The 25,780-nt window shown below is 36.8% G+C and overlaps 1 protein-coding gene across 2 annotated transcripts in view; it reads left to right on the forward strand.

Annotated features, from left to right (window-relative positions):
* MYO3B (myosin IIIB) overlaps positions 1-25,780 on the forward strand; it is a 168,065-nt gene that overhangs the window by 56,423 nt on the left and 85,862 nt on the right. The window contains exons 9-22 of one of the 2 annotated variants that reach the window (XM_051624089.1): positions 380-535; positions 10,709-10,805; positions 11,616-11,732; positions 12,544-12,648; positions 14,853-14,936; positions 15,605-15,807; positions 16,535-16,633; positions 17,218-17,332; positions 17,720-17,846; positions 17,986-18,196; positions 19,269-19,416; positions 19,660-19,813; positions 21,737-21,825; positions 22,865-22,994. In XM_051624089.1, coding sequence (XP_051480049.1) covers positions 380-535; positions 10,709-10,805; positions 11,616-11,732; positions 12,544-12,648; positions 14,853-14,936; positions 15,605-15,807; positions 16,535-16,633; positions 17,218-17,332; positions 17,720-17,846; positions 17,986-18,196; positions 19,269-19,416; positions 19,660-19,813; positions 21,737-21,825; positions 22,865-22,994 — 1,835 coding nt within the window. Of the gene's footprint in view, positions 1-379; positions 536-10,708; positions 10,806-11,615; positions 11,733-12,543; positions 12,649-14,852; positions 14,937-15,604; positions 15,808-16,534; positions 16,634-17,217; positions 17,333-17,719; positions 17,847-17,985; positions 18,197-19,268; positions 19,417-19,659; positions 19,814-21,736; positions 21,826-22,864; positions 22,995-25,780 lie in introns of those variants that run through there. The other variant, XM_051624088.1, reaches the window with a different exon arrangement.

Genomic DNA, 25,780 nt, shown 5'->3' on the forward strand with positions numbered 1-25,780 from the left:
AACTGGTGTTGTATCCGAGGTTTCACTTGTGGTATTTATTAGACTATATCCTACAGTTCTTAGTCAATACTCATATCAGACAAAAGGTAGAGTGGATTGAATATTGTCCGTTTTTCTTAGGTTATGTTTAATGTATATTGACTGTGTACCACTTAAAAGGTACCATGCCATTTTTTCATAGTAAGCTAGTTACAGTTAAAAAGAGAGATTAAATAAACTCAAAATCATAGCCTTTATACTAGTATACATGTAGGGTGAATTCACTTGGTTAAGTATTTTATGCTAGATTTATTCCAGTGTACATAGGCACACATTAAGCGAACTCAAATCATGCTGTAATATAATATCACTGCCTGAGACCCCTATTTCTCTGTCACAGGTGTCTTATCAAGGATTTTGAACAGCGTCCTTCAGTCACCCACCTTTTGGAGCATCCATTTATTAAACAAGTGCATGGTAAAGATATGTCTCTGCAAAAACAACTGGCTGAGCTCATCCAAGAACAGCAGCAGCTAGGCTCCGTAGCCAAAACAAGGTACTGTACAGCATATATGCTGCAGCCCTCCTTCCCCACACTAGTCCTAGAAGCAGAATTTGAAACTTTGAATGCACAGACATTACTGTTTCAAATGATCATATTAATGCATTGACTGGCAATATTATTAGCATTAAGTGCTGCATGCCATGTGAATGCAAGAGATGTTTTCCCATTGATACCTTTTGAAGTTGATTTGATCATCCATAATGCAATCTTCTCCTTAGCCTTCTTTTTGCCACTGACTCGGTTCTGTATATATTCAGTTTCTGCTCAGTCACAGAGAATCTAGTAATTCCAGAATGTTCCGGTTTGTGGAAATGCATATTGGCATGCTGAAAAATTGTATTATTTTTTGATAGCAAGTCTTTAAAAATACAGCTGTAAACAATGAAGTGACTATTAGGGAAGGTGAAGAACAGAACACTAAACTTTGCTGTTTGATTGGATGCTGTTAGTAAGAAGGCTGTTCATTACTTAACATAATTGGTTTGTGTTTTCATTCAGCCTAGTAATTGATTTTAAAACGTACTTAAAAAGCAATGAATGTTTATCAGTGGCAGTAAGATTTTTAACTTTTGAGTCTGATTGTAAATATGTCTTAGTTTAGTTGTTGTCCAGAGGGTGGCAGAATTTCACTGTTTCAAAAGAGAATTAAATGCAAATGAACGCACCTTCACAAGCTCAGCAATCATTCTGTAATATGAAATTTGTCTAGAGTGAGATAAGCTGTGGGCCATAATCATAAACAAACACCTACTAACGTTGATGAAGAAAATTAAATGTCATGATTTAGAAGTCATAAACACATATATACTTAAATGTCATAAGACTGTAGCTTAAAATGCAAAAAGCCCAAGCAAAAATGTACAAGCTAAAATAAAGGGATAGCTTTAAGTACAGTTTCAAGGTGAAGTTGACTTTTGTGGGATTTTGGTGGGTTGGGTTTTTTTGACAGATTTTTTTGTTGTTGTTTGGATCAGGTTTTTTGTTGTTGGTGGTTTTTTTTTTCTTTTCTGGAAAAATATACCAGGAACCACTCACTGTGGGTGAGGGAGCTATGCCAGCATTACAGTAGAAGTTTCAGCTGTATCTAGTCTCCTAAGAAGACATCCCCGATGTAAGACTTGACAGATCAGATTGCCTACAGCTGTGAATTGGCTGGCCTAAAAGTCATCAAGAGTTTTCCCAGCTGTTGACCAAACAGAAGATCTAGACAGAGTGAAATGGGTCTTGTGCTAAGAGGAGCTCTGAGATGGATTCCTCATGGTATTACAGTACATTCTTCTAGAATCTATCTCCATAATGTGGAGCAAGAAGGAATCAAAACCAAGACAGCATTTCTTACCTCAAACCTTTTCATATACTGAGGGGCTGAGGGAGCTGGGTCTCTTTAGTTTGGAGAAAAGGAGACTGAGGGGTGACCTCATCAATGTTTACAAATACGTAAAGGGTGAGTGTCAAGAAGATGGAGTTAAGCTTTTTTCAGTGATGACCAGTGATAGGACAAGGAGTAATGGATACAAATTGGAGCATAGGAGGTTTAAGGTGAATATCAGAAAGAATTTTTTTACTGTGAGAGTGACAGAGCACTGGAACAGGCTGCCCAGAGAGGTTGTGGAGTCTCCTTCTCTGGAGACATTCAAAACCCGCCTGGACGCCTTCCTGTGTGATGTACTCTAGGTGACCCTGCTCTGGCAGCAGGGTTGGACTAGATGATCTTTCAAGGTCCCTTCCAACCCCTGTGATTCTATGATTCTATGATACAAACTGGGAGTACTGTGACAGAAAAGCTTCTGCAATTTATGCATGTCTGGCATGTAGGAAGGATTTTGCTTTCCAGCACCCTCAGCAGGAATCAGTGCTTATGTAAAGGAATTCATTTAGCTCTTTGTCCACCCTGTCACCACCTAATCCATCTTAAATATTTTCATTGTCAAGGGTAAATATTTGCAACTTGTGTGCAGTAGCACCTGCAGATTGCAGTGTTGAAGTGGACTCTATTGCAATGAGTTTAATCCTAATCTTATCCTCCCTACCACTCTAAGTTCTATTATTGTCCCTGATGTCCCCAGATTTACTTGGCCAACTAGCTCTAGGATCCCTGTCCCAGGTTGTTATATGATCCATCTTTCCCATCAGTCTTCATTCACTATTCATTCTGTTTGTTCTCCTGTTAGTAAGCTTCTTGTGTTTTTCCTCTTATCACTCCAATAGCTTGTTTCTAATTTCCACCTTTTTAGGAAGTCCTAGTCCAGGTTCTTCTATTTATAAAGCCATTTCTCTGTTCTTGGTGTTCCTTCTCATCTGATAATGCAGCTTGCAGCTCTCTTATTCCTTCTCATCACTATCCGAGATTCTGTTCTACTCTTAAAGCTCAACTCTCAGCAGACTCCTGATATTCATCTTGTTCTCTCTTGGACTCTTGGTTCTTCCTCTGCCAGTAAACAATAAGACAGGAGACATGATCAGGCTGCTGGAGAAACAGTCATCTTTATGTTCACTTTGAAGGCAGGAGCATCTAATTATCGTTTTCCCCAGAGGCATAAATATAGTCATGTACTAGTAAAGAGCTTGGCTCTGTAATGGGGAGGTAGTACCCCCTAGGAAAATTGATACAAATTAAAAGCCTTTAAAAACTTTGTAATGCATTTATAAAATAATTTGCAATACAGAATGTGACATGCAGAAGATCACATGTCCAGATGGTGCCTTAAAAAATTTACTGGCATTCATTTCTGGTGATCTGTAGAAGTCATTTGAATGTATAGACACCATTTCAAAGTAAATAGGCCAATTAAAACCCATCTTGAATAAAGCCTCTCTATTATACTGTTGGATATATGTGCATGCTTTTTCTGTTCATCAGTGTGCCCATGAGGGGTGCAATGAAATGTGCATTAATTCCCTGGTGTTCAGAGATAAAGGAAAGTAGATGGCCTTTTTTTTGGAGTACAGCAACACTACAGAGCCGTCATTTAAAAGGTAAGTAAAATAAAATGTTTTCCCATTTATGCTGCACTAGAATTCTCAAAACACAGGCTGAAAATTTCCAGAAACTAGAAAAACATCAGGAGGCTGATGTTAACAGCATTTATACTGTGAGGAAACCCAGGAAGTCACTGCTGATGACAGCTGATCAGGAGGTATCTGGATGTTGTCTCATTTGAAAGTCTTTCAGCATTAGTGCTTTGTATTTGCAGCTTCTGATTCTTTACTGACAAAGCTATTTTAACAGGAGTCTCTTTTGAGTTGAGCCATGCTAGTTTTGCCTGTTTTGGGACATCACTTAAAATCATTGTGCCTGCCAACGAGAAAGTCAGGACTACTGACTTGGAGGGTATGATGGAGAGATGTGGACAGCTGATCTAGAAGTTCACTGCTACTGAGAAGAATTGGCTTCTTTCTCTTATTTTCCCACAGTTCCCAGAAACAAGCTCTTGATGGTATTTTTATTGCAGCTCCAGTGATTGTCAAAACCTCCTGAGCTAGACCTTCTAAAGTAAGAGAAAAAAAACACTAAGCCAGCATAAGCACAGATATTTTTCTACTGTGTTAGTGATTGCAGAGGGGTGCCTCAATTGATACAGCTGAAGTAAAGGAGAGAGTACTTAATACGACCAGGAATAAGGGACAGAGGGGTAGAAAGGAGCAAGCTGTCCCCTTTTGGCAGGTTCATCTGAGTCAGCCTCTGGAGCCACAGACTGAAATATCTCCTTAATTCAATTTCTTTCATTCTGCATTTATAAACTTGTATGCAGTATAGCTAGGCTGAATGCCAGCACAGTTCTTCATACCTCCGAACTGAAGGGGTGCTTCATTATCCAATGAGCCTACTAATGGGCACATTTGTTGCTATCATCAGTTTGTTGCTGATAAACATATTGTAACTTTACCATGAGATAACTTACTCATATGCTTTTTACTCTATTATTTCCTTTAGGCTAGAAATTAACTAAAAATATATATTTATACTAGTAAAAGATGAGATTTAAAATTAATTTGTTCTTTATATCTCTTGCTTTTTTACTGAAAAAAAGAAAAGAAAGATGCTTTTTGAAACTTTTCCACCAGCTTTATTTTTCTCTTAAGTTATTTTCATCAATGAGATGCAGATATATCCTATCCTTATGCAAACAGGTGTTTTCAGATTCAGAAGACCAGCCAGGGTACCCCTCTTTCCACACCTGTAATGAGGAAGAAGGTTCTTTTTTAATCTGGTGGCATCTTTTAGCATGAAATCATTGAGTTTTGCTATAGTCCTGAGTGAAGCCGAAGTTTAACCATCAGCACTCCGCTTCTGCATTGCCGGTTTCTTGTGCTCTCATGGGGAAGAACTTTGAGAGAAAGCCCAGTGTCATGGCTGCATAGGGATGAGCTCTGGATATTATAATTATCTCTTCTCCATATCCCTTTTATAAGCTATCACCTAACTGTGTGTTTTGTCTGGTTTCTAACAATACCAGGGCAGAAATGCTTATTAACAACAATATACCTGTCATTAACAGCTTTGCCATAGAGGCAGTTATATGAAGTTTAACTCTACGAAGGGTATTCGATGTTCCTTAAAACACAGAGGTTAGTACATCAGAATGTTGCTTCACGTCTATTTGTTCCAGCAAGGCTGAATTGTTTTTTTCACATCTATTCCCATCTTTTTAGCACATGGATACTGATTTGTAGTTCATTTGGGAGCCAGAGCAGCCATCAATATATAGCTGCCTCTAGGCAGGAAGCATTTCTTGAAACAGAGAGGATGCTGGCACAGGCTCTTGCTCAGGTTTTTTTCCTTTTCCTTTTTTTTTTTTTTTCCCCTTTACTAATCCTGTACTACCACATGCACTGTGAAATATTAGTTCCTAAAGACTTGTACTTCATGCAGCATTAAATTGCAGAACTGGAAAAAAGTAGGAATCTATGTTACAATAAGATGTGGACAACAGAACATTCAAACATTGATCAGGAATGATAATCAGAATTATAAAAATGTTTCTGCTGCAGTATTAATAACTGAGTATTGATAAAGACTTTGTAGCTAATTCTGTATTCTCTAACTACAGCAGGGTATGCAAGTTTATTGCAATGTTGCTGTATTTCAGCTATTCATGCAATTGCATGTTAGTGAAATACCAAGAATGTTTAGGCACCCTTTGAATTATAATACAAAAACATGGTAGAGATTTGTGGTTTATTCCTCAGTCTCTCTGAATTACTGTGTAACCTCTTTTATATCACTTACTTTAAATATTTCTCTGTTCCTCCACTTACTAAGTGGCTACTCATAGCTTCACTTAATATGCTATACCTACAAAAAAACCCTTCAGTTTGTCTGAGGCAACAACTTTGTCTTTTACTTGTTCTATAAAGCCATACTATACCTTTGGTCCTTGTAAATCTGTTAGTGAAGATAAATATATATATAATGCCCAAAGCTTTAGCCAATTTTCCTTTCATTCATTCTGCCCTAGAGTCTGGGAAGAATCTGGGGGAAGATATATTGCAAATTATGGATATTGGTAATTCTCACTTAACAGTGAGCATTTGCTCTGTTTGTATACATTATGTTTTCACTAAACATTATAAGTGTATTTGATAATTCATTCAGGGAGATTATAAGAAAGAGCTGCTCACTTTCCAAACACATCTTTTGACCTCTTGAACTCATTATTGTGGGTCAGTTAAGTTTTTGACTCATAATACAAGAGATTCCAACTGGCTGATTGCCAGATTGCTGAAGGAAGAAGTCAGAAGGGATTTAGTCTGTTTCCTAATATTCCTAAATGTTAAATGAATCTTTGTGCTGTCTACATTGGCAAAATGTACTGCAGTAGGTGGGCATGTTCTCTGGAGTTTGTTTATAAACATTAAATATTGTTCCTGCTTTTTTGTCCTTGTCAGGACTTAATCTAAACCTAGCAAAGCTGGCAGCTGCTTCAGTGTTGAAAAAGTTGAAAAACATATGTCAAAACTTCCAAAGTCTTTTAAGCTAGGCAGTATCTCAAGTTCCATAAATAATTTTCAGAGTACCATGGAACTTGTCATGGAGACATTTAAAGAGGAAACTCAAAATTGGAGCCCAAAATATTCTATTTTGCCAGCCCTCACATAAATTTTGGTGATAGAATCTTGCATCCTTTATGAAGACTTTCTCATTTTATTCCATTTAAAAAAAAGCCAAAATATTTTATATTCTGGTGTCTTTTGAGTAGAAGTCTTGGAAAACTGGAGAATTGTTAATGTTTAACTGAAGGTTTGAAAATTACTGACCATCAGCAAGAGTGAATGACATGAAAATATTCTAGGGTTTGTTGTTTGTTGTTTTTTTCCCTTGAACATAAAACAATTAAGAAATTAAGTATTTATGAACAATCTTAAAATAGCAAGTTGTTCTGTCTAGTATAGCATGCAGGTTAAAATGCAAAGTCACAACAGCATGCAAGATGGAGAAATTCAAATGAAGTAGCAGATTTATTAACTGCCTTTTGACTGTGGTGGAGAAGCAGAACATCAAGGAGGGAAGTACATGATTAAAAGCTTAGGATTTGAAACAGGGCAGAAGAATCTTCACATAGTGCTCTTTAAAAATTCCTTCAACAAATTACTCCAGGCTGAAACTTGATGTACAGGAGCAGAATTCACACTTTGCAATGCACAAGAAATAGGCTGTGTTTCTCTATATGGCAGTTGCACACTCTCTTTATTCTTTCTCACAGAGTTGAGTATTTTTCTTGTAAAAGTCAGTGGGAGTGCAATTTGCTTTAAAATTGGCAATAATGTAAAGAAAAACAAGTACAGAAACAGTTTTTCCTATGTGAGTCCTAGAAGAAAAAAGGAGTAAACGGAAATACTTAACTGCACCAAGATGCCAAAGTAAAGGCTCTCATAAAAGAATGTTAGGACTGGAGGCAGGAGAGATCAGAGAGGAAGCTTCCCAACGAACATAAAAATTCCTGGTCTATACCATTTTCTTAATGAGACTGGACCTGCCAGCAAGATAACTTTTCAATCTAGAAGTCTATGGTCCATCTAGCTCTTCCTTCCCCATCATCATCTCAATAGCAGGGTCATATGACCATATAGCTATTTACAATGCACTTCTACTACTATGGCTGGTGCCTCGTGCAAAAAGAGGTTATTTTCTTTTAAACTCTCTCTTCTCCACAAGTAGAACAAATTAATGCTTCCCACCCTCTTAATGAAATTGTTCTTCCAAGGGAGAAATGCTTCTTTACTATTTCTTTAAAATCCAAGAAAACTCCTTTCCAGCTAATCCTGCCTGATAAAAAGGCAAAGGGAAGCTGCTTGGAAGGATTCTTTTTCAACAGACAGTGCTCGTCACTAGGGTTCTGGAGTAAATCTAATGCTGCTCTTCAAGTTGGATAAGGTTAGGTATCTTGATTGACTGGCCCTTTAGGCTGCTTCTCCTGTCAGTGAATAGATTCTCCAGGGGATGATGCAGAATGTTGCTGGAACCTTATGGCAAGTAACCATAACACTTTTTATTTTCCTTAGAATTTGTGCGGTTTATGTGTCATCAGAAAGGAAGAGTAATTGAAAAACTGGCTGATAATTTTACTTTTTGTGCAAAAAAATACACTGATAAATATATCCCCTAGTAACAGTGTTTCCTTCTGCTTTTGAAGATATATTTTAAAAGTACTTCAAAAGCAGATTGTATTTCTGATGGAAAATTGTGGAAATAATTAAAGGTTTCACTCTCTGTCAATGTATCTGCAGGTTATAGAGTCAGTGGAAAAGGGAAGAAGCCAGCAGGAGATTTGAAGCTAATGTGATGTTATGCTCCTAATATCCTCTTCCTAATCATGTACTTAGGAAAATTAGTTAAGAACAAGGAAATGTATGCACAAAGACATATATGTTTTACTTGTATTTAACTGAGATCTGTTTCCTTGTTTATTTACATAATATTAAAAAAACCCCGTTCCAATAAAAAATTGATTTGTGTATCACTTAAGGAGCACAAACAGTGGGAGTTTAATACAGAGTCAGATAATGGATTAGTTTACAAAGCCAGTCTGCAATTAGAGATGCTTATGTTTGAATGTGCCCTTCTCCACCTCCTCCCTCCACCTCTGGTAGAAACATCCATATTTGCAGCTTCTTGCAATTTAATGTTGTGGCTGTGGTGGTTTACTCAAGGAAGAAAAAGCTTCACAGATGAGTTATGTTAGCTATAATGTCTAGCCATTGCTTGATTAGTTGCATCTCCGTGAAGTAAAGCAACTGCTAAAATATTTTCTTCATTTGTAGACTAAGAGGTGCTCCCATCTCTAAATGATTTATAGTATTTACCAACAGCATTTTTCTGTGCAGTGAAGTAAGAGGTCAAATTCTGGTTTAAAACAGAAACAATTAGAAAAAACAGTAGTACATTAAGCCACCTACGTGCATTCATACTCCTTTGAGGATCTGTCTTGTCAGCAAAGTGTAATGTACTTTAATATAATGAGTGCTTAAAAAAAAAAAAAGCCAAAAACTACTCATAGCCCACCACCTAATCAAAGATCTGAAAATGGAAAATATAATTGAATGGAACATGGTCTCCATGATATCCACTGGAAATAATACCCACTGTAACAATTCTTATTTCATAGCTTGTTATTTATATTCTTCTTTCATTTATTAATATGTATGACATCAAACAAACTACAATCTCTGGGAATGCAGAATGCAAAATGTACATGACACTGTCACAAAAACCTGCTATGTTCCTGCTATTGTTTTTCCTAGCTAACAAACCAGTTTGCACAGTTGTATTTAATTACAATTCAAATAAACCATTACAGTGTAATTTTCCACAACTCATAGAGCAGCCATGATTAAATAAGAAAAAATAATAAAAATTTATATTAAAATATTAGGACCTTTAAATGTGATTCACAGTTATCAGTGAAGCTGTACGTATAGCTCACACTTCTCCTTCCTCTCTGTTAGAGTCTTCCCGTGCAATAATTCTTCTCATTATATAATAGCTCTTGGGTATGATAAAATTCTCTTTACTGAATGAAAGCTGACTAGGTTCAAGTGTAGAAATGTATATAAAAGGGAAAACAGCTGAAGCCTCAATGCTTATTTTTTAATCAGGATTCCATGCGTATATGAAGCTACAGACGAAAAGACCTGTTACATCTTTGTATTAACCTTTGACTTTATAAATGAACAGTGTTTCCTACCAAGTCACAGTACTATTCTGCTAGTGCTTGATACAACATTTAGCGATGTTCTGGGATGTGTGATCATGTGATTCCTAATTTCTACATGGCAACTAATGCAGAAACAATCTGTCAGGAGCTGTCATTGAGGATCAATGCTAAATGTTACTCAGCGGGATACAGACTGTATCTCTGTGGGTGTCCTCCTACTATGCTTTGATTATGTTTGTTGTAAAGAAAAGCCTAGTTGTGCTTACAGCATTCATATTTCACCCCCTCTGTGGAAGACATATTGCAGCCTCTTGATTTGTCCCTGTTTCAACAAGATGGGTTTTAAAAAATATATACACAGCATTTTCAAAGATTCTTTCAGTATAATCTGATTATAAAGGGGTTATGTGACAGTGTCTCTGCTGCTTATTGTGTGGCTTAAATCTCTGAGGACAAGCTGACTGAATATCCACACAATTTAGAGTCTGATGGCAGCTGTAGTTCAAAAATGTTGTTTTGGGCTAGATCCAGGGTCATCTGAGGAGGCACTTTGGCATACATCAAGGTAACTGAAGGATTTTATACTACTTATTTCTTCTTGTAACTTCTTTAAATGACAATACTGTAGGCTGGGTACGAGGGAGTACAATTTAATTAAACTGGGTGGTAGTTTATTAACTTAGAGTGAAAAGAGAAGGGAAAAGAGGGAGAATTTTTTTTATACTTTACTGTATGAGTGGGGAGTAGTAAGCCTAAAGATAAGTCTTCATCTCTGAGCACTGATAAATACATAGATTTATCTATTGTGAAAGAGAGAACAGATGCTACACTGGACAGCAAGCTTACCTGTTGCTTTTATAAAAGGATATTTCAGGCAAAAATACATATTTCAGAGAGCATCTGTTTTTTCCATGACAAACCCACTCATCTCTGATTTCCCATTGCCTCTTAATGTTTGCTGTCTTCAATACAGTTTTATAACACTGGTGCTTTACTAACAAACTTTCAGGCATGAACGAATACATACTAGAAGACCTTACCACGTGGATGGAGCTGATAAATACTCTCTAGATGATGATCTGGTGAATCTAGAAGTTCTAGATGAGGTACTGTCTGACTAGCAGTTTCTGACAATTGTGCCTCACAGTTTCCCTGTTTCTGCTCTCTAGGCTTCTTTTAACAGAATGAGAAGAGTTCCTTCTTTTGCAAGCTTTTGTCTCATCATGGAAAAGGAATTGTCATGTGAATGATCTGCTGTCATCGCTTTGTTAATATTATGTATAGTGACATAAAAGTAATGGCAGTGAATTCTATTAAGTGGACAAATTTAGTTACAAGTTATGCTAGTTTAAATTATTTTGTGAGTTTCCTAAAGTGTGAAGTTTAGTGATTAAGATTTAAGTTATTTTTCCTAAAATTGATGAATTTGTATAGGTTAATATGGTATCTACAGCTTCTAGATAAAAAGCGATAGAACAGTATTTCGCTATATCATCTGTATGCAAAGCATCTGTAAATTTTCGTTCTGTTGGTCCTTAAATTTCATGCCAGCAAGAAAAAGACAATATTAAATTGTGCTGTTGTCCTCTGTAAAACAGTCTCTTGCTACCGCTTAAAATTTAATCCTTGAAAAATTATCTTGTTTCATGGCTATTTTCTCTTCAGAAGGTTTGTTTCTCAGGCTGGTATAACAAGATTTGTAATGATCTGCAAATGGGAGTTGCCATTTAACTTAGTTTTGTGGCATTAGCAAGAATTTTGAAAATCTTTGTTTACTTTTGTGGTGTTGGCATTTCACAAATTATAAGTAGCACTTATAATATGTATTTCTAAATCAGTGTTCTCAGTATATTTACAAAAATCTTCCTAACTGGGAAAATACTGTTTAACTATCAAACTTTTTGTAATCTTCTCAGGATACAATTATCCATCAGCTGCAGAAACGCTATGCTGACTTACAAATTTATACTTATGTTGGAGACATTTTAATAGCCTTAAACCCTTTCCAGAATCTCAGCATTTATTCTCCCCAGGTAAGAGACTCTGAGCTGTGGACAGTACTCACTTTACATTTTGAATTAACACCACTGGCTAAAGTACGTAAATTATGTTGGAAGCTAAGAGCACAGACTGAACACCAGCGTTTTCTTCAAAAAAAGTGTGGCTACAAATTATTTATTTATTTATTTGTTTGTTTGTTTTCAATTCTGTCTCATTTTATTTCATTCTTTCCTGCTCGGTGGCAACAGTTCCACAGGAGCTGAGGATTACCCCAGCCACAACTGGACTTATTTGGTATTTAAGGCTTCTGCAAAAAGGAAGGTGGCTATATGAGCCTCTTCATGCTGAGGATGTTGCTTCCTGAAGAATTGCTCTGACTGTTGTGTTATTACATGTGCCATCAGCAGCTGCTTAAAAGAAAAAAGTGAATAAAATGCTGTAAAGATAGGGGCAGCTTAATTCCCTACAAATATGAAAGCAGGTGGAATCATAATCTTAGTCTCCGTGGGTGCCTAAATCAGGGTTTCAGGAAGAGGGGCCAGACACCAGTTTCACTCTTATCTTTAAAGTTTCTTTTGTATAGGGTTCCATGTGATACCGTTCTCTTCACTGTCTTGTGGGGGAAAAATTGGAATGCATTTTAGGTATTGCAATTTGTATTGTGGAAGCAGGGCAGTGTCAAGAATTGCCACTCCTCTTCCAGGTGATTCAGTGGAAGTTCTGTGGTAAAACAGGCAGCTACCTTCTGTTGAAGAGGCAGAAGATCTATCCTCTTTTTCAGTTATTAATTGTGTAGTTAAGTTGTGTATTTTTACTGTTTTGTGTTCTTTTTTTAAAATATAGTTCTCCAAGCTTTACCATGGTGTGAAGCGTTCCTCGAATCCCCCCCACATATTTGCCTCTGCAGATGCTGCCTATCAAAGTATGGTCACATTCAGCAAAGATCAAGTAAGAATCTGTTTGTTTTGGTTTAGATTTCATATTAATCATACAGCCACTATGCAACATGGCTATGGCTGGTGTTCTGTTATGTTATACTTTGGGAATCTTTTTCTTCAAGGCTTTTATTCCTACATCAGAAAAACCAGAGTGCAAATCTAGTCAGGTTTGGAAATTCTGAAGAGGACACAGTGGCATAAAAGAGACTAAAAGGTCAAATAAGGTGATAGAGACCTGACCAATCTCGTTTACTGGATACCCATGTTGACACCAACTGCAAGGTGTTGCCTGTACACACTGATTCTGGCCTGGCTTGCACTAAATGTTGTAATAATTTAAAGCTGTGTACGTGTCTCAGTGCCATAGTAGTTTGAACCACTTTTCTGTTGCATAAAGATGTTATCAAGCAATGGATAATGAATTTGTTTAACTACAAGTCACAAAAAATAGGAACCATTAACTAATTTTTTTGTAAAAAAAATAAAGGATAGATCTAATATAAATGTTCTACTGAGTGTGTGGAAGTACACTGGCCTGGGAGATGGCTAGTACTTCTCTAATGGCTTATAGCCTCTTTGAGGGAAGCATTAAACAAAACAGGTACTCATGTAGAACGAGTAATGTGAGCACTTGTTATCTGGGGAAAAAAATAGTTTTGACATCAGCCTGTCAGGCTAACTTTGTACATCTTTAATATGTTTCATACCTGCTTAGAAAGTAATTTGCATTTAGATCTAAATCAGTTTCCTATCTTTTGTTTACAAAGTATTACAGGAGTATGTTTATCTCCCATTACCTGACTAATGTTATGTTGCTTCTTCAGGTAAAGGTGCATTAGATAAACACGGTAGCCAGATAAAAAAATGTATTGATTGTTTGTTTTATCCATTGAGCTTTCTCTTGTATTTTCCTGTGAAGCCTGAAAATTGACTCCAAGTCTAACATTTCTCCTGAAACTTAGGTGAGGTTCTCACCAATTCTACAGATTTTTAAGAGTTCTACAAGAACTCATGGGCTTTAACTGTGTAAACTGTTGCACTTCTCTATGCACACAGGGACAATTAAGGTAGGTAAATCTGTAAATTTAACCTATAAATCTATCATTGTATCATCTTTTACCAAGAAGGACAAAAATATTTGACAGGAAGCAAATAAATTATCTCAGTTCTATCTGAGTACCATTGCATCAAGTATTTTAGAATTTTGTATCTTCCAGCCAAGAAGATGTTCAGAGTGGGGTGCAAATAATTTTCAGGTGTTTACATAAAAACACATGAATCTATGGAGCTGCTCAGTGTTAACATTTAATTATATGTCAGCTGATATTGTACCTTAAGTAGACTCATATTTTTACTGGTAACCTGTAGAACACATGAAAAAAAGGGAAAATATAAATTCTGTTAGAATTTTTCCTTGCTATGACCTGAAGTGTTCATGCTTCAGTGTGCAGGGGAGAACTGATCTTCAAGGTGTACTGGCCTTCTACTTCCATCTTTTCCATGAGGTGTAACTGCAGAAAGTAGGATAGCAAGTTATTTAGACCATTCTAACTAATCTCTGAGTCTGGAGGCGTTTGGAGTGCCTATAAAATACTATGTGTTAAGGGATGCTGGTTATGTTCTCCCAGAATCATTCAATGAACAGACATACTTTTCTGAAATTAAGCTTGTTTACTTTTCTAGCTTGAACATCAGCATCACCTATGGAACAGCCTTCTCTACACAGCAGCAATTATTTAAGATTATTTTTAAAACTAGGAGCAGACTTTTGATCAGTGTATTAAATATAGCTGTGTTACATATGAATTCATATGAAGTCAATGCGGTAAGCTCAGATGCACTGTTAAATTATGTCACGTCAACTGAGCTGTGGCAGTTTTGTGAGTTTTAAGCATTTGAAACAAGCCACCTATGTGCATAGTGTGTGTTAGCCTTTAGAGGTGGTCAGTGGTTCATGCGTCTTAGCTCTTAGAAATTCAATTGCTGCTTCACACATATGCACATTGCTGTCAGGCATTGCAAGATGCATTTCAGTGATCTAAGGAATAAATTACTACACAGAGCTTTTGCTGTTCTTTCCTTTCAGAAGGGAGTTGACCCTTAAAGTATTTTGTAGTCTTGGTACTAAAGATTAAATAACAGATAAAAGGAGTAATATCTGAAATCAACCATGTGGTGAACTGTGCACTTAACTGTTCTGTTTTGTGTGTTCAGTGCATTATCATCAGTGGGGAAAGTGGTGCCGGAAAGACAGAAAGTGCCCATCTGATCGTCCAACATTTGACCTTCTTGGGAAAGGTATTTCTTAGCCAGTCATATAAAACTGTGAACAGATCCTCCGAACCCCACTCTCAATTTTCACTTCATTGAGTATTGGATACTTAAAACTGTTCAACTTAAAACTTGAGTTAGGATGGAGTAATCATACATGTGAGAGTAGTGAATTAAGATTCTAGGGTATGACCCTCACCATGCCATGCATTTTTTTTTAAGAGAAGGTGCCAGATTCCGAGTGTTCAGTGCTTGCAGTTATCTACAGTGTTTTTCACATATACCGTCATTCATTTATACAATAAAGAATGAAAGATCTTGCTATGGCTCTAATCTTAGAAGCTTTTGAACATTTACATGCTTTAAGCAATTTTCTTAGTGCAAAATTATGGGAAGTGAAGTGTGTAAGGTTAATCTTAAGTACATGTTTAGTTTTTGGTGGCTTTGGTGTTCTATCAAATTATGACACCTCAAAGGCAGAACAATTGGAGACATGGAAGAGTCTGTTTTTTCCTACCTGTGGGAGAATTCCTCATCAATTTATTGTCCCTGCAGTATAAGTAGAAAGTTTAATGCAGTATCTAGTTGCATAGAAGCATGAGAAAGGGATGTTATGCTTCTGAAGCAAGAATTGACTTGTGGGTAAGCAATATATTCTTTTAATGATCCTTCTGATCTGTGTCTGCTCTGTCAAGGCCAATAACCGTGCTTTACGTGAGAAAATTCTTCAGGTGAATCCTCTGGTTGAAGCATTTGGAAACGCCTGCACTGCCATCAATGACAACTCAAGTCGCTTTGGAAAATACCTGGAAATGATGTTTACGCCCACAGGAGCAGTAATGGGGGCCAAGATTTCTGAATATCTACTTGAAAAGTCAAGGGTCATAAAACAGGCCATGTAGGTATATTAATTGTCTGCCCTTTCACATTTCTATGATGTTTGGATTCTCTCTGATTCTCAAAAATCCTTTCTTGTAAATGCTTTCATGTCTTCTGCTAAAGCAGTGATCCTTTGCATAGTTGTATGATGACAAAAATAGTCAGATTATTTTGGAGTAGAAGCCGGAGCAGCACCATTCTTTGGAGAAATATTGTGGTTGGCTGGGTTTTTTGTGTTTCACAGTTGCTATACGGTTAAAATAAGTGGGAGATTTGCTCCGTGCTTCAGTAAGCTCATGAGAAAAACCTTGATCAGAGAAGGCTCCAGGGAGACCTTATAGTGGCCTTCCAATACTTGAAAGGGGCCTACAAGAAAGCTGGGGAGGGGCTTTTCATCAGAGAAGGCAGTGATAGGACAAGGGGTTTTAAACTGGGAGAGGGGAGATTTAGGTTAGATATAAGGAAGAAATTCTTCACTATAAGGGTGGTGAGGAACTGGAATGGGTTGCTCAGGGAGGTTGTTGATGCCCCATCCCTGGAGGTTTTTAAGGCCAGGTTGGACAAGCTTTTGTGCAACCTGGTCTAGTGGCAGGGTTTCCTGTTCATGGCAGGGGGGTTGGAACTTGATGATCTTTGAGGTCACTTCCAACCTTAATGATTCTATGATAAGAACTTCTACTTTTACGTTGTATGGGATGCCACAAGAATAAACACGTGTGCTTTAAAAGGATACTTTCTTTTTCCAGGGGAGAGAAAAATTTCCATATATTTTACTATATTTATGCTGGCCTGTATCATCAAAAGAAACTTTCTGAATATAGGCTTCCTGATAAAAAGCCTCCTAGGTAACTATCACTCACTTGTTTTAACTGCTCGTTGTATTTAGCTATTGATCAGCTCTTGTTTTCAGTATGATGCCTTAAAATCTCTCTTAATCCTTCTCCATCCTTTAAGGATCTTTTAATCCTCCCAAGCAAACAAGAGGGTAGACAATAAAGCATTACGTTGTTTGTATTTGTTTGAGAACTCGAACTATTTAAATAGGAGGAGGAATAATTCTATTCTGTCATACTTTCAAATCAGAACAACTGCCTTATCATTTCTTACTGTAATGCTTCAGTAAGAGCCCAGAATTTGGTTTGGAGTGGTGCTTTTTTTTATTGGAGTTTGTACTTCGGGTGCCTCTGATCTGTATTGGGTGAGGTGGTCTGTGTGAAATGCTTGTAACACTATAATAGATATTAATAAAGAATAAGCGAAAGTTAGTGCAACAGAAACAATATTATTTATGAATTAGTAATAAAGTATATAACTGGAAGATATTGAAATAAATGCTCTTTCCAGTTACTGAGGCACTTGCATTGATGTCATTGGAGGTTGTACTGGCATATCTGCTAGTATGGTGCTTTCTTTCTCCCACTCTATTTAGATATATTGATAATGAGACTGGAAGAGTAATGCATGATATTATTACTAAAGATTCCTATGGAAGACAATTTGAAGCAATCCAGCATTGCTTTAGAATTATAGGATTCACTGATGAGGTAAGAGCTGCTAAACCTTTGTTGACCTTCTATATAAAAATCCCCTCAAATACTGCCTGTGCACAGGCTGCCATTTGATTTTGTGGATACACACCTGTGCCACAGAATCTCTCTTACAACAGAAATGAACTATGAAAGCATAACCACACACTCAGAAGCCAAGACCAGCTTCAGGTCTCAGCTGGTACTCGGGCAAGTCCATTCAAAATTCTGTATCACACTGTTTTCTGAGTCAACAGAAGCTCACTTGAATTTGTGGAACTTGGTCTCAGAGCAAGCTACAAGCTTTAATAGCCATTCCAGTGTCCACATTTTTCTTTCATAGCCTAAATGTGATCTATATATCTAATCAGATTCCTTAAAATTGCTTACTGTCATCTGCTACAGGAAGTGTACTCAGTGTACAGAATTCTGACTGGAATTTTGAATACTGGAAATATTGAGTTTGCTGCCATTTCTTCACAACACCAAACAGATAAAAGTGAAGTTCCCAACCCAGAAGCCTTAGAAAATGGTAAATACATTTTAAGTTTGCCAGTTCTGTAAATCCAAGTTGACTGTATTTGTGAGAATCTTTAACTTGTTGTAACAGTTGGGCAATGATTTCCACTGAACTATCACAGTCACACATCTTTTTCTCCACTTTCTTTTAGCTGCTGCACTACTAAGTATTGGGTCAGAAGAACTTCAAGAAGCCCTGACCTCCCACTGTGTTGTAACACGAGGGGAAACCATTATCCGAACAAACACTGTGGACAAAGCAGCTGATGTGAGAGATGCCATGTCTAAAGCACTTTATGGCCGGCTCTTCAGCTGGATCGTAAATCGAATTAATACGCTGCTTCAGCCAGATAAAAATATATGGCAAGTTACACAGTACTGAATCACGTGTATTTACTGTGCATGTGTCTTTGATGGGTTCATCCATTTGTATATTTTTGATTTTACAAAAAGGGTGCTGTGTTTATTTTGGCTATGGCTTCAAAACTGCTTTCATGCTGTGAATTCTGTTTCCACAACATTAAGCCCAACATTTTCAGAGAGCTGAGTGGAATTTAGCTACTGAAGTCAATGGAAATTGGGTCGCTGAAATGCTGTACAATTGTTTAAAAAGATGCTTCCTATGTAGTGAACATTAAAGTCATACCAAAGGCTGTTAGATAGTTGGAATACTCTGAAAAACTTCAGTATGTATTCATAGTCCTTACAGTCCTTCTGCTTTTGTAAGCTAGGAATAAATACAGATCTCAGATTATTATTGTGCTGCTACTTGAGATGCTAGTGACAAGGGATTTTTTATTTGGCATAATTACAGAAATGTTCACATTGTGCATCTTTAAGATTTCATTGCCAGGTACTGATCTGGCTGGCTTGGTCTTTTCAAGCTGTATAGATTTTTAGAATTAAGAGAACCACTTAGCTGATGTGAAAATGCCTCTGGTTTGAGATGTCTACTTGGCACTTCACTGTATTATATAGATATGTTCTCATCCATACCTGAGTTCTAGCAGTGTCTCTGGTATGAGTGTGCTTTTAGACATGAGCTCTTAAAGCAGCAACAGACTTGGTAGTTATGCCCTCTGACTGAGTATAGCAAAAACATGCTATTAAAGGTTGACACCTTTTGTATACCTGAAGGAGCAGACAATAAATTTTATTTGGAATCTGCCTGTTTAAAACCGCTTGTTTTAGTATGACTGCTAAGTATCTATGTGTAGCTACAAATCTCCTCCCTTCTTCATGGAAATTTGCAAGAAGCAAGTGGAAGACAAAAGTGTTAATGATATCAAACAAATGCGTAAGTTGTCTTAGGTTCAAATACACTTTTTCTCCTCTCTTTTTGCAGCAGATTGAATCAATTATGGAATCTTAGTTACCATGTTTCTTTTTAGTTAGAGTTGCCTATGATGAATTTTGTTTGTATTTGCACATGCAGCAGTGCTGAAAATGGGATGAATGTTGGAATACTAGACATATTTGGATTTGAGAACTTCGCAAGAAATTCCTTTGAACAGCTGTGCATAAATATTGCTAATGAACAGATCCAGTTTTATTTCAATCAACATATCTTTGCACTTGAGCAGGTAAATTCAATTCTTATGAGGTCTAGTTGAATCAGGCATCCTCAACCATAAATCATATTCAGGAGTACATTATAAACTATAAAACGGGTATGTGATTTAAATGCAAAATAATTACATATTTCAGTTGAAGTTTTCTAAGTAATGTTGTTGGGACCTATAGATTATTGCTGTGCATCATAAATGTTCTAATGATGACATTGTGTTTACTGGTTCAGTATTAAAACTGTGCTGGTGACTTTGTAGATGGAATATCAGAGTGAGGGAATTGATGCTACTACAGTGGAGTATGAGGACAACCGTCCACTTCTAGATATGTTCCTTCAGAAACCCATGGGTCTCTTGTCTCTACTAGATGAAGAAAGTCGATTTCCTCAGGCAACAGACCTAACCTTAGTTGGTATGTGCAAACAAAAATTCTGTGAAACAATAGATATATTTTGAGAGGGCAGAATGACGTCTTTACTCAAGATTTACTAGCTGAAACTGAGCTATTTATTTGACATTTAAGTATACTTTTTATTGTGCTTCGTAATTTTTCTTTCATGCTTTTATGTTTTCTGTTCTTTTTATATGGCAAGAGTTACCTTATATATCAGGTGTCAAGTGCTTATTATCTTTCAAGTATTACAAGGAATAACCTGTGTCTTGTCTCTGTATTTGAGGTACATCTAGCAGCATTTATCCCCAAGGCTCAAGACTGAGACGTGTGTCTGGGACCACCCCATGAGCAACACTAGTGTTGAAACTATGATTTAGATCTCCCAATCTCACAGGCCCACGTTTATCCAATTAGAAAATACTGCTTCACTCCAGATTATCTCATCATAAATAGAAAGTGTGTGTTATTTCTAGTGTGCCATCTGGCTAAATATTTCCCTTCCTTCATGCATATTTTACATATATATATTTTACAAATGTTCATGCCAACTTTAAAACATGTAGCACATGCCATGTTTACAACCGATGTCTTGCTTTTATTTACTAGAGCTACATTTTTCCCTTCGATATGAAACAGAGAGTTTCAGTTCCTTCAATGGTATTGCAGCAGAGACTCAAACTGTTAGTCCGAGTATAGTAACAGCTACTTGTTAAATTGCACAATATATGTACAAGATTTTTCACTACTGCTAGGCTGAGTTGAAACTTGAATTTAGGTCACTGATAGAATGAATTCTCTGATTTCATTCCAGTCCTCATTTGTGTACTAAAGCTGTGTGCCTCCCTGTGGGTCCTATAAATCAATTAATACTGAATATTGAACTTGCACTTTCACAGAGACACTCTCCTTGGTCCAGTGCCAACCACTGATCTGTACACAATACAGCAGGATCCCACAAGGAGAAGGCAAACTGGGATATTTTGCCCTCTCCAGATGTGCCAGAAAATCGTTAATTGCACCGCCCCCACTCCACTCCCCTGAAATGCCAAACTTAGTTCTTTAAATACAAGCTTGATTAGATATTAATAGAAATTAAAACCTTGCACTTAATGGATTCTAAGATTAGAAAAAACATTTTGATAATATTTTCTGAGCTACACAAAATTACAGAGAATTTTATCAATTGATTCTGGCCTCTCAGTCTTTAGTTTTTTGTTCAGATAAAGAAATATAATAGCAAGCTTTAGAGTATCAGCACTAATTTATTTACAAAATATTAAAGAGCATACAAAATATCACAGGGCATAAGAGATTTTTCTTATAAAGTAGTGTTTCTTTTTCTGTCAGCTCTTTAGAGGTAGTCATGGGAAACAGAAAGCCTCTTTTGAAGAGGTTTTGCATAGAAGTCTATTTTTCTGTAGAAGTCCAAAGGTAAATGAGAGGTAGTCTCAGCCCAAATACATTAATATATAATTAAAACATAATGCACAAAGCTAAATGAATGGGGAAGATGAGATAGGGAAAGTACAAATAATAGCCATTTAAGCAAGTGAGATACATGCACAGCTTTGAATGTACATAGTTGAAATAAACCCACCCCAAATCCTATATATACACATATAAAGCAAATTCATAACAAAATATGTTAAGTTGTCACACCTTCTAATTGGCCCCTCTTACTTGATACTTCTCCATGCACAAAGCTATCCACAAACAGTGGGATCTGAAAGATAGTCTTACTGCGCTAGTTTAGGATGAGCTGTTCCATTCAGAAGTGGCAGCTAGGAAGAAAGCACAGAGAAGCTGGCACATAGCTATTTCTGAGCAGTCTGATAATATAGATGTCCATAGTACTTAACCAGCAAGCTGTCCCTAATTAGCACAAAGATTTTACTTAGTCACTCTAAGTAACTTATATCAGTTTCCATTCTCAATATCTAGACAAATTTGAAGATAACTTACGATGCAAATACTTTTGGAGACCAAAAGGAGTAGAACTGTCATTTGGTATTCAGCACTATGCTGGAAAGGTAAGGTAATCTGATTTTTATTTAGTTCAAATAGCAGTGGAATGGTCATTATTTGTTTTATCTCAAGTTTCTGCTTTAACTTTTTCTTTCTCATTTTAAGAGACAAAATGATAAAGTTTGTGGAAATATAGAATATACAATAAAAATTTCAGATGTAGTAGTCCATTTTAGAACCTGTCCTTAAGGTTCTTTCACAGATTGTATAAAACAGTAACCAACTTTTATTTTGAAAGAAATTTGGTACCAGAAACACCATTACTACAAGCATTTCAAAGGAGCAAGTCTCTGGACCCAGAATAGGGTATGTGATTGTTAACCTTGTGTGAATGCTACAGGAGTGCTGTGTGTGACTGTATATAAATACACAGATAGAATGCAATGTGAAACATCTGTAATACAACTTAAAATCCTGTAGAAAACACTGGAACAACTGAAGCAAGCTCCAGAAAAACCACCCAAAGAAAAAGTTAAACAAATTAATTTATTCTTATATGAATAAAAATAACCAGGCATTAATCTAAAATTAAAACCACTAAAATAATTGAAATATATGAATGAGGTTTTTTCTTGCTGACATTTTTGAAGCACCTATATGTGCAACTTAATCCTGTTCCTCCAAGAGGTGTAGTTGTAGATCACAAGTTTGATGCAGACCACAAATAGACTATGACCACCTGAGAACCATTTCTTACTTCACATATAAACTGTCAACTTAAGCTTTAATGAGCTATCTTTGTTATATTGCATCATGCATACCACAGTTTGACATGACGAAGCATAACGCAACATTATTTTAGCCATTAACCCCATATGATGGGCAGTGATATGCTATGATTATAGGTGCTGCTTATAGCCAGTTCACGTTCTGAAGACACTGATGAAGCTGTATGCTTTTAAGTCCTTTGCAGATAATTCATTGGCTTGTCAAAGCCAAACTAGCTGGTTTCCTTGGCCATCTTGACTGTTCACATTTTAAAGAATACAGTAATTTTTTAATAACCCTTTTTGGCATATTTTCTGCTTGTATTTCCCATGCTAGGTATTATATGATGCCTGTGCATTCCTTGAAAAGAACAGAGACACTCTTCCTGCTGATGTTGTGGTGGTGTTGCGAACTTCAGAGAACAAACTTCTTCAGCAGCTGTTCTCTAGCCCATTAACAAAAACAGGTATTTTCTGCACAGCTTGGTTAACAATGCAACCTCTTCATCTACCTATTCCTCAAAAACTGTAGTTGTTTCTGGACAATTTTTTTTTTTAATTCTTTTCCAGCTGTGTTGTTTAAAGCTTCCTAGATATTTAAAATGTTATTATCATATTTTGTTTGATTATGTTAACATTAATTCTTCTAAAATACCCAAGCAACATTTCATGCCTTGCTCCAGAGAAAGGGAGATTATCTGATGTGTAAGGTAAGAACTCATTCTGAGAGCAGGATGAGAATATGGCAGTTTCTTGGTTCTTAGTCAATTAATTCAATTGATTTAAATCTTGTTGACACTGAATTACATGAAAGTGCACAGATCTGTAGCTAAATAAAACAACAAGGTGAAATTTGGTTACTCCATGGATAGGTGCCAGAGTACTAGTAACCTATACAAATAATAGTTCTGCACCATACTTGTAAACAAGCCAACAAATGTACACATCTCTCAGTACTTTCTACACTGCAAAATTCTTGTGATCTGGTAACATGTGCAAACGAGGCTGATGTATTTTTAGGTAGAATTAAGTATACATGCGTTAGGTAGTGCTGTGTAGGCCTATTGTACATGTGGTGTATATTCAGTTCTGTGCCTGTACAGCAGCTCTGTCTGGGATTTCTGGAACCTCAGTAGCTGAGTCATGGCCTCTCTTGAGGTTTCTGTGTAGAACAGCAACATCTGGAGAAAAACATATATTGGAGCCTTCTTTGCACATGTAAAACTGATAGGAAAGTATCTGTTTACATTCTACCCAGGATAGATTCCTGTTACAATGTCTTTGTTCTTTTCTTGTTACTAGGAGGCTCTGGATTACCTCCTTCAAATTATGGTTTTAGCAGTCCCTGAGAGGTGAAGATCCAATGAATCTTCTCCTTTCAGCTGTGACAAGCTTAGATGGAGGGGGATATAGTTTAAGAAGGAGTAGGATTGGTTTGTGCCCAAGTGGGGAACAAAGTATCTTTGTGTCTACTTCTGACATTTGAGTCCATGTTAAGTTGATTCTTTTACACATGCTGGATGGATCAAGTAAAGCAAAAAAGAAAGCCTCACATCTGATCAAATGTGCCTCCACACCCCTCTTTACTAGCCATTTTATACCTTGGAGTTACTGTAAGAATGAAACAGATTAGCTGCTTTGTGACAGTTATCAGTCCCAATTACTATAAATATTATATTTCTGATTTTATTGCTATTTTTAAATCAGAATGCTGATGCTTTAATGCAAATTCATCTTCCTCTGCCTTTTTAGAGATATTTTCAGTGGCAGCAGCACTGAACTTGGGAATTTACTGAAAGAGTGGTCAGGCACTGGAATGGCCTGCCCAGGGAGGTGGTGGAGTCACCATCCTTGGATGTATTCTAGAAATGTGTAGATGAGGAACTTCAGGACATGCTCTCTTGGCTGAGATTGTAGGTTGTGTGTTGGGGGTTTTTTGGGGGTGTGGTTTGTGGAGTTTTGTGGGGTTTTGGTTTTGTTGTTGTTGTTTTGGGGGTTGGTTGGTTTGGTTTTGTTTTATGATTGGACTTGGTGATCTCAGAGGTCCTTTCCAACCATGACTATTCTGTGATTCTGTGATTTTTTCCTAAGACACATAAAACATTCAGTAAGAAGATACATCTATCTCATTTGAGTCATGTGTAGTTACCAAGTTGGTGTATTTCCACTTTTTTGTCTTTCACATTCCTTTCTTGTTTGCTATTTATATGAATTGTGTGTTTTCTGCCTCCCCTTAATAGAACATGTACCTTTCCATGAAGAGCACACAAGTGTGTTGTCTGTATTTCTCTCAAGTTAGTGTAGGACGTTCTGTTAAAAATTATTATGCATATGCTCCTGTGCATGGTGTTATAAAAATAGCTTAAAATTCTTAGGTAATTTTTATTTTTTAAAAGTCCTCATGATTTTGCTCTATTTTTTCCAGCTGTCTAATAGAATTGGCACTCACATCCTGTGTTGGGGCTTCTGTGTTCTAAAATCAGACTGTTGCCAGGTTTAGTTTCATCAGTTTACAAGATAAATGAAAGGTTTGGCTGAGAACAGAAGTTGCTGGCAGTGCTACTTCATCTCTGCTCAGTGAAGAAAGATAATGCTATGGCTCTTAACTTTCTACAAAGAAGCTTGTGTAAACAACAGATCAGTGTAAATGTCCCATCATACTCTGTCCTTGCCTCTTAGCCCTCTTCTCTCCACTCAACATGTGCTTCATTCCTAAAGCAAACCAGTAAAAATGCAGATTAAGATCCATAATCTTGATAGAATTTTCTCCAGCTTTTTGTAGTTTAGTGACTGATGAGAAAGTTAATAATTTACATGGAAGCCATATTGCATCTCTCCAGGTAACTCTGACTTGAAGTGAGCCTTCTGCCAGTATCTCTGGTGTTTTGTTTGAAGACGAGTGACAGCACATTCTCACGTGTGCTTGGAAGTAGCTCTGGAATTTGCAGCGTACGTAGTTTTTGCCAAGCACCAATCTCTAATATGTGTAATAGTCACTAGGTGGTGCTATCCCAGAAGCAAGAGGGAATTTACGACGTAACATGGGTCTGACAATTACTGAAAACGTAGTTCTTAAATACCAGAAAGAACAAAAAGATGCCTTTCCCACCCTGAGAATATCCTCTGTTTGAAGTATATTTATATAACTGTCATGTCTTCTGCTGTCAAGAACTGAGCAGCAGCAAGAAAATAAATATTAAAAAGACTAAACTCTTTTACTAATTTAAGATCATGTTAATCCCTGTAATTTATC

This window comes from Apus apus, chromosome 6, assembly GCF_020740795.1.
Source record: "Apus apus isolate bApuApu2 chromosome 6, bApuApu2.pri.cur, whole genome shotgun sequence".
NCBI lineage: Eukaryota > Metazoa > Chordata > Aves > Apodiformes > Apodidae > Apus > Apus apus.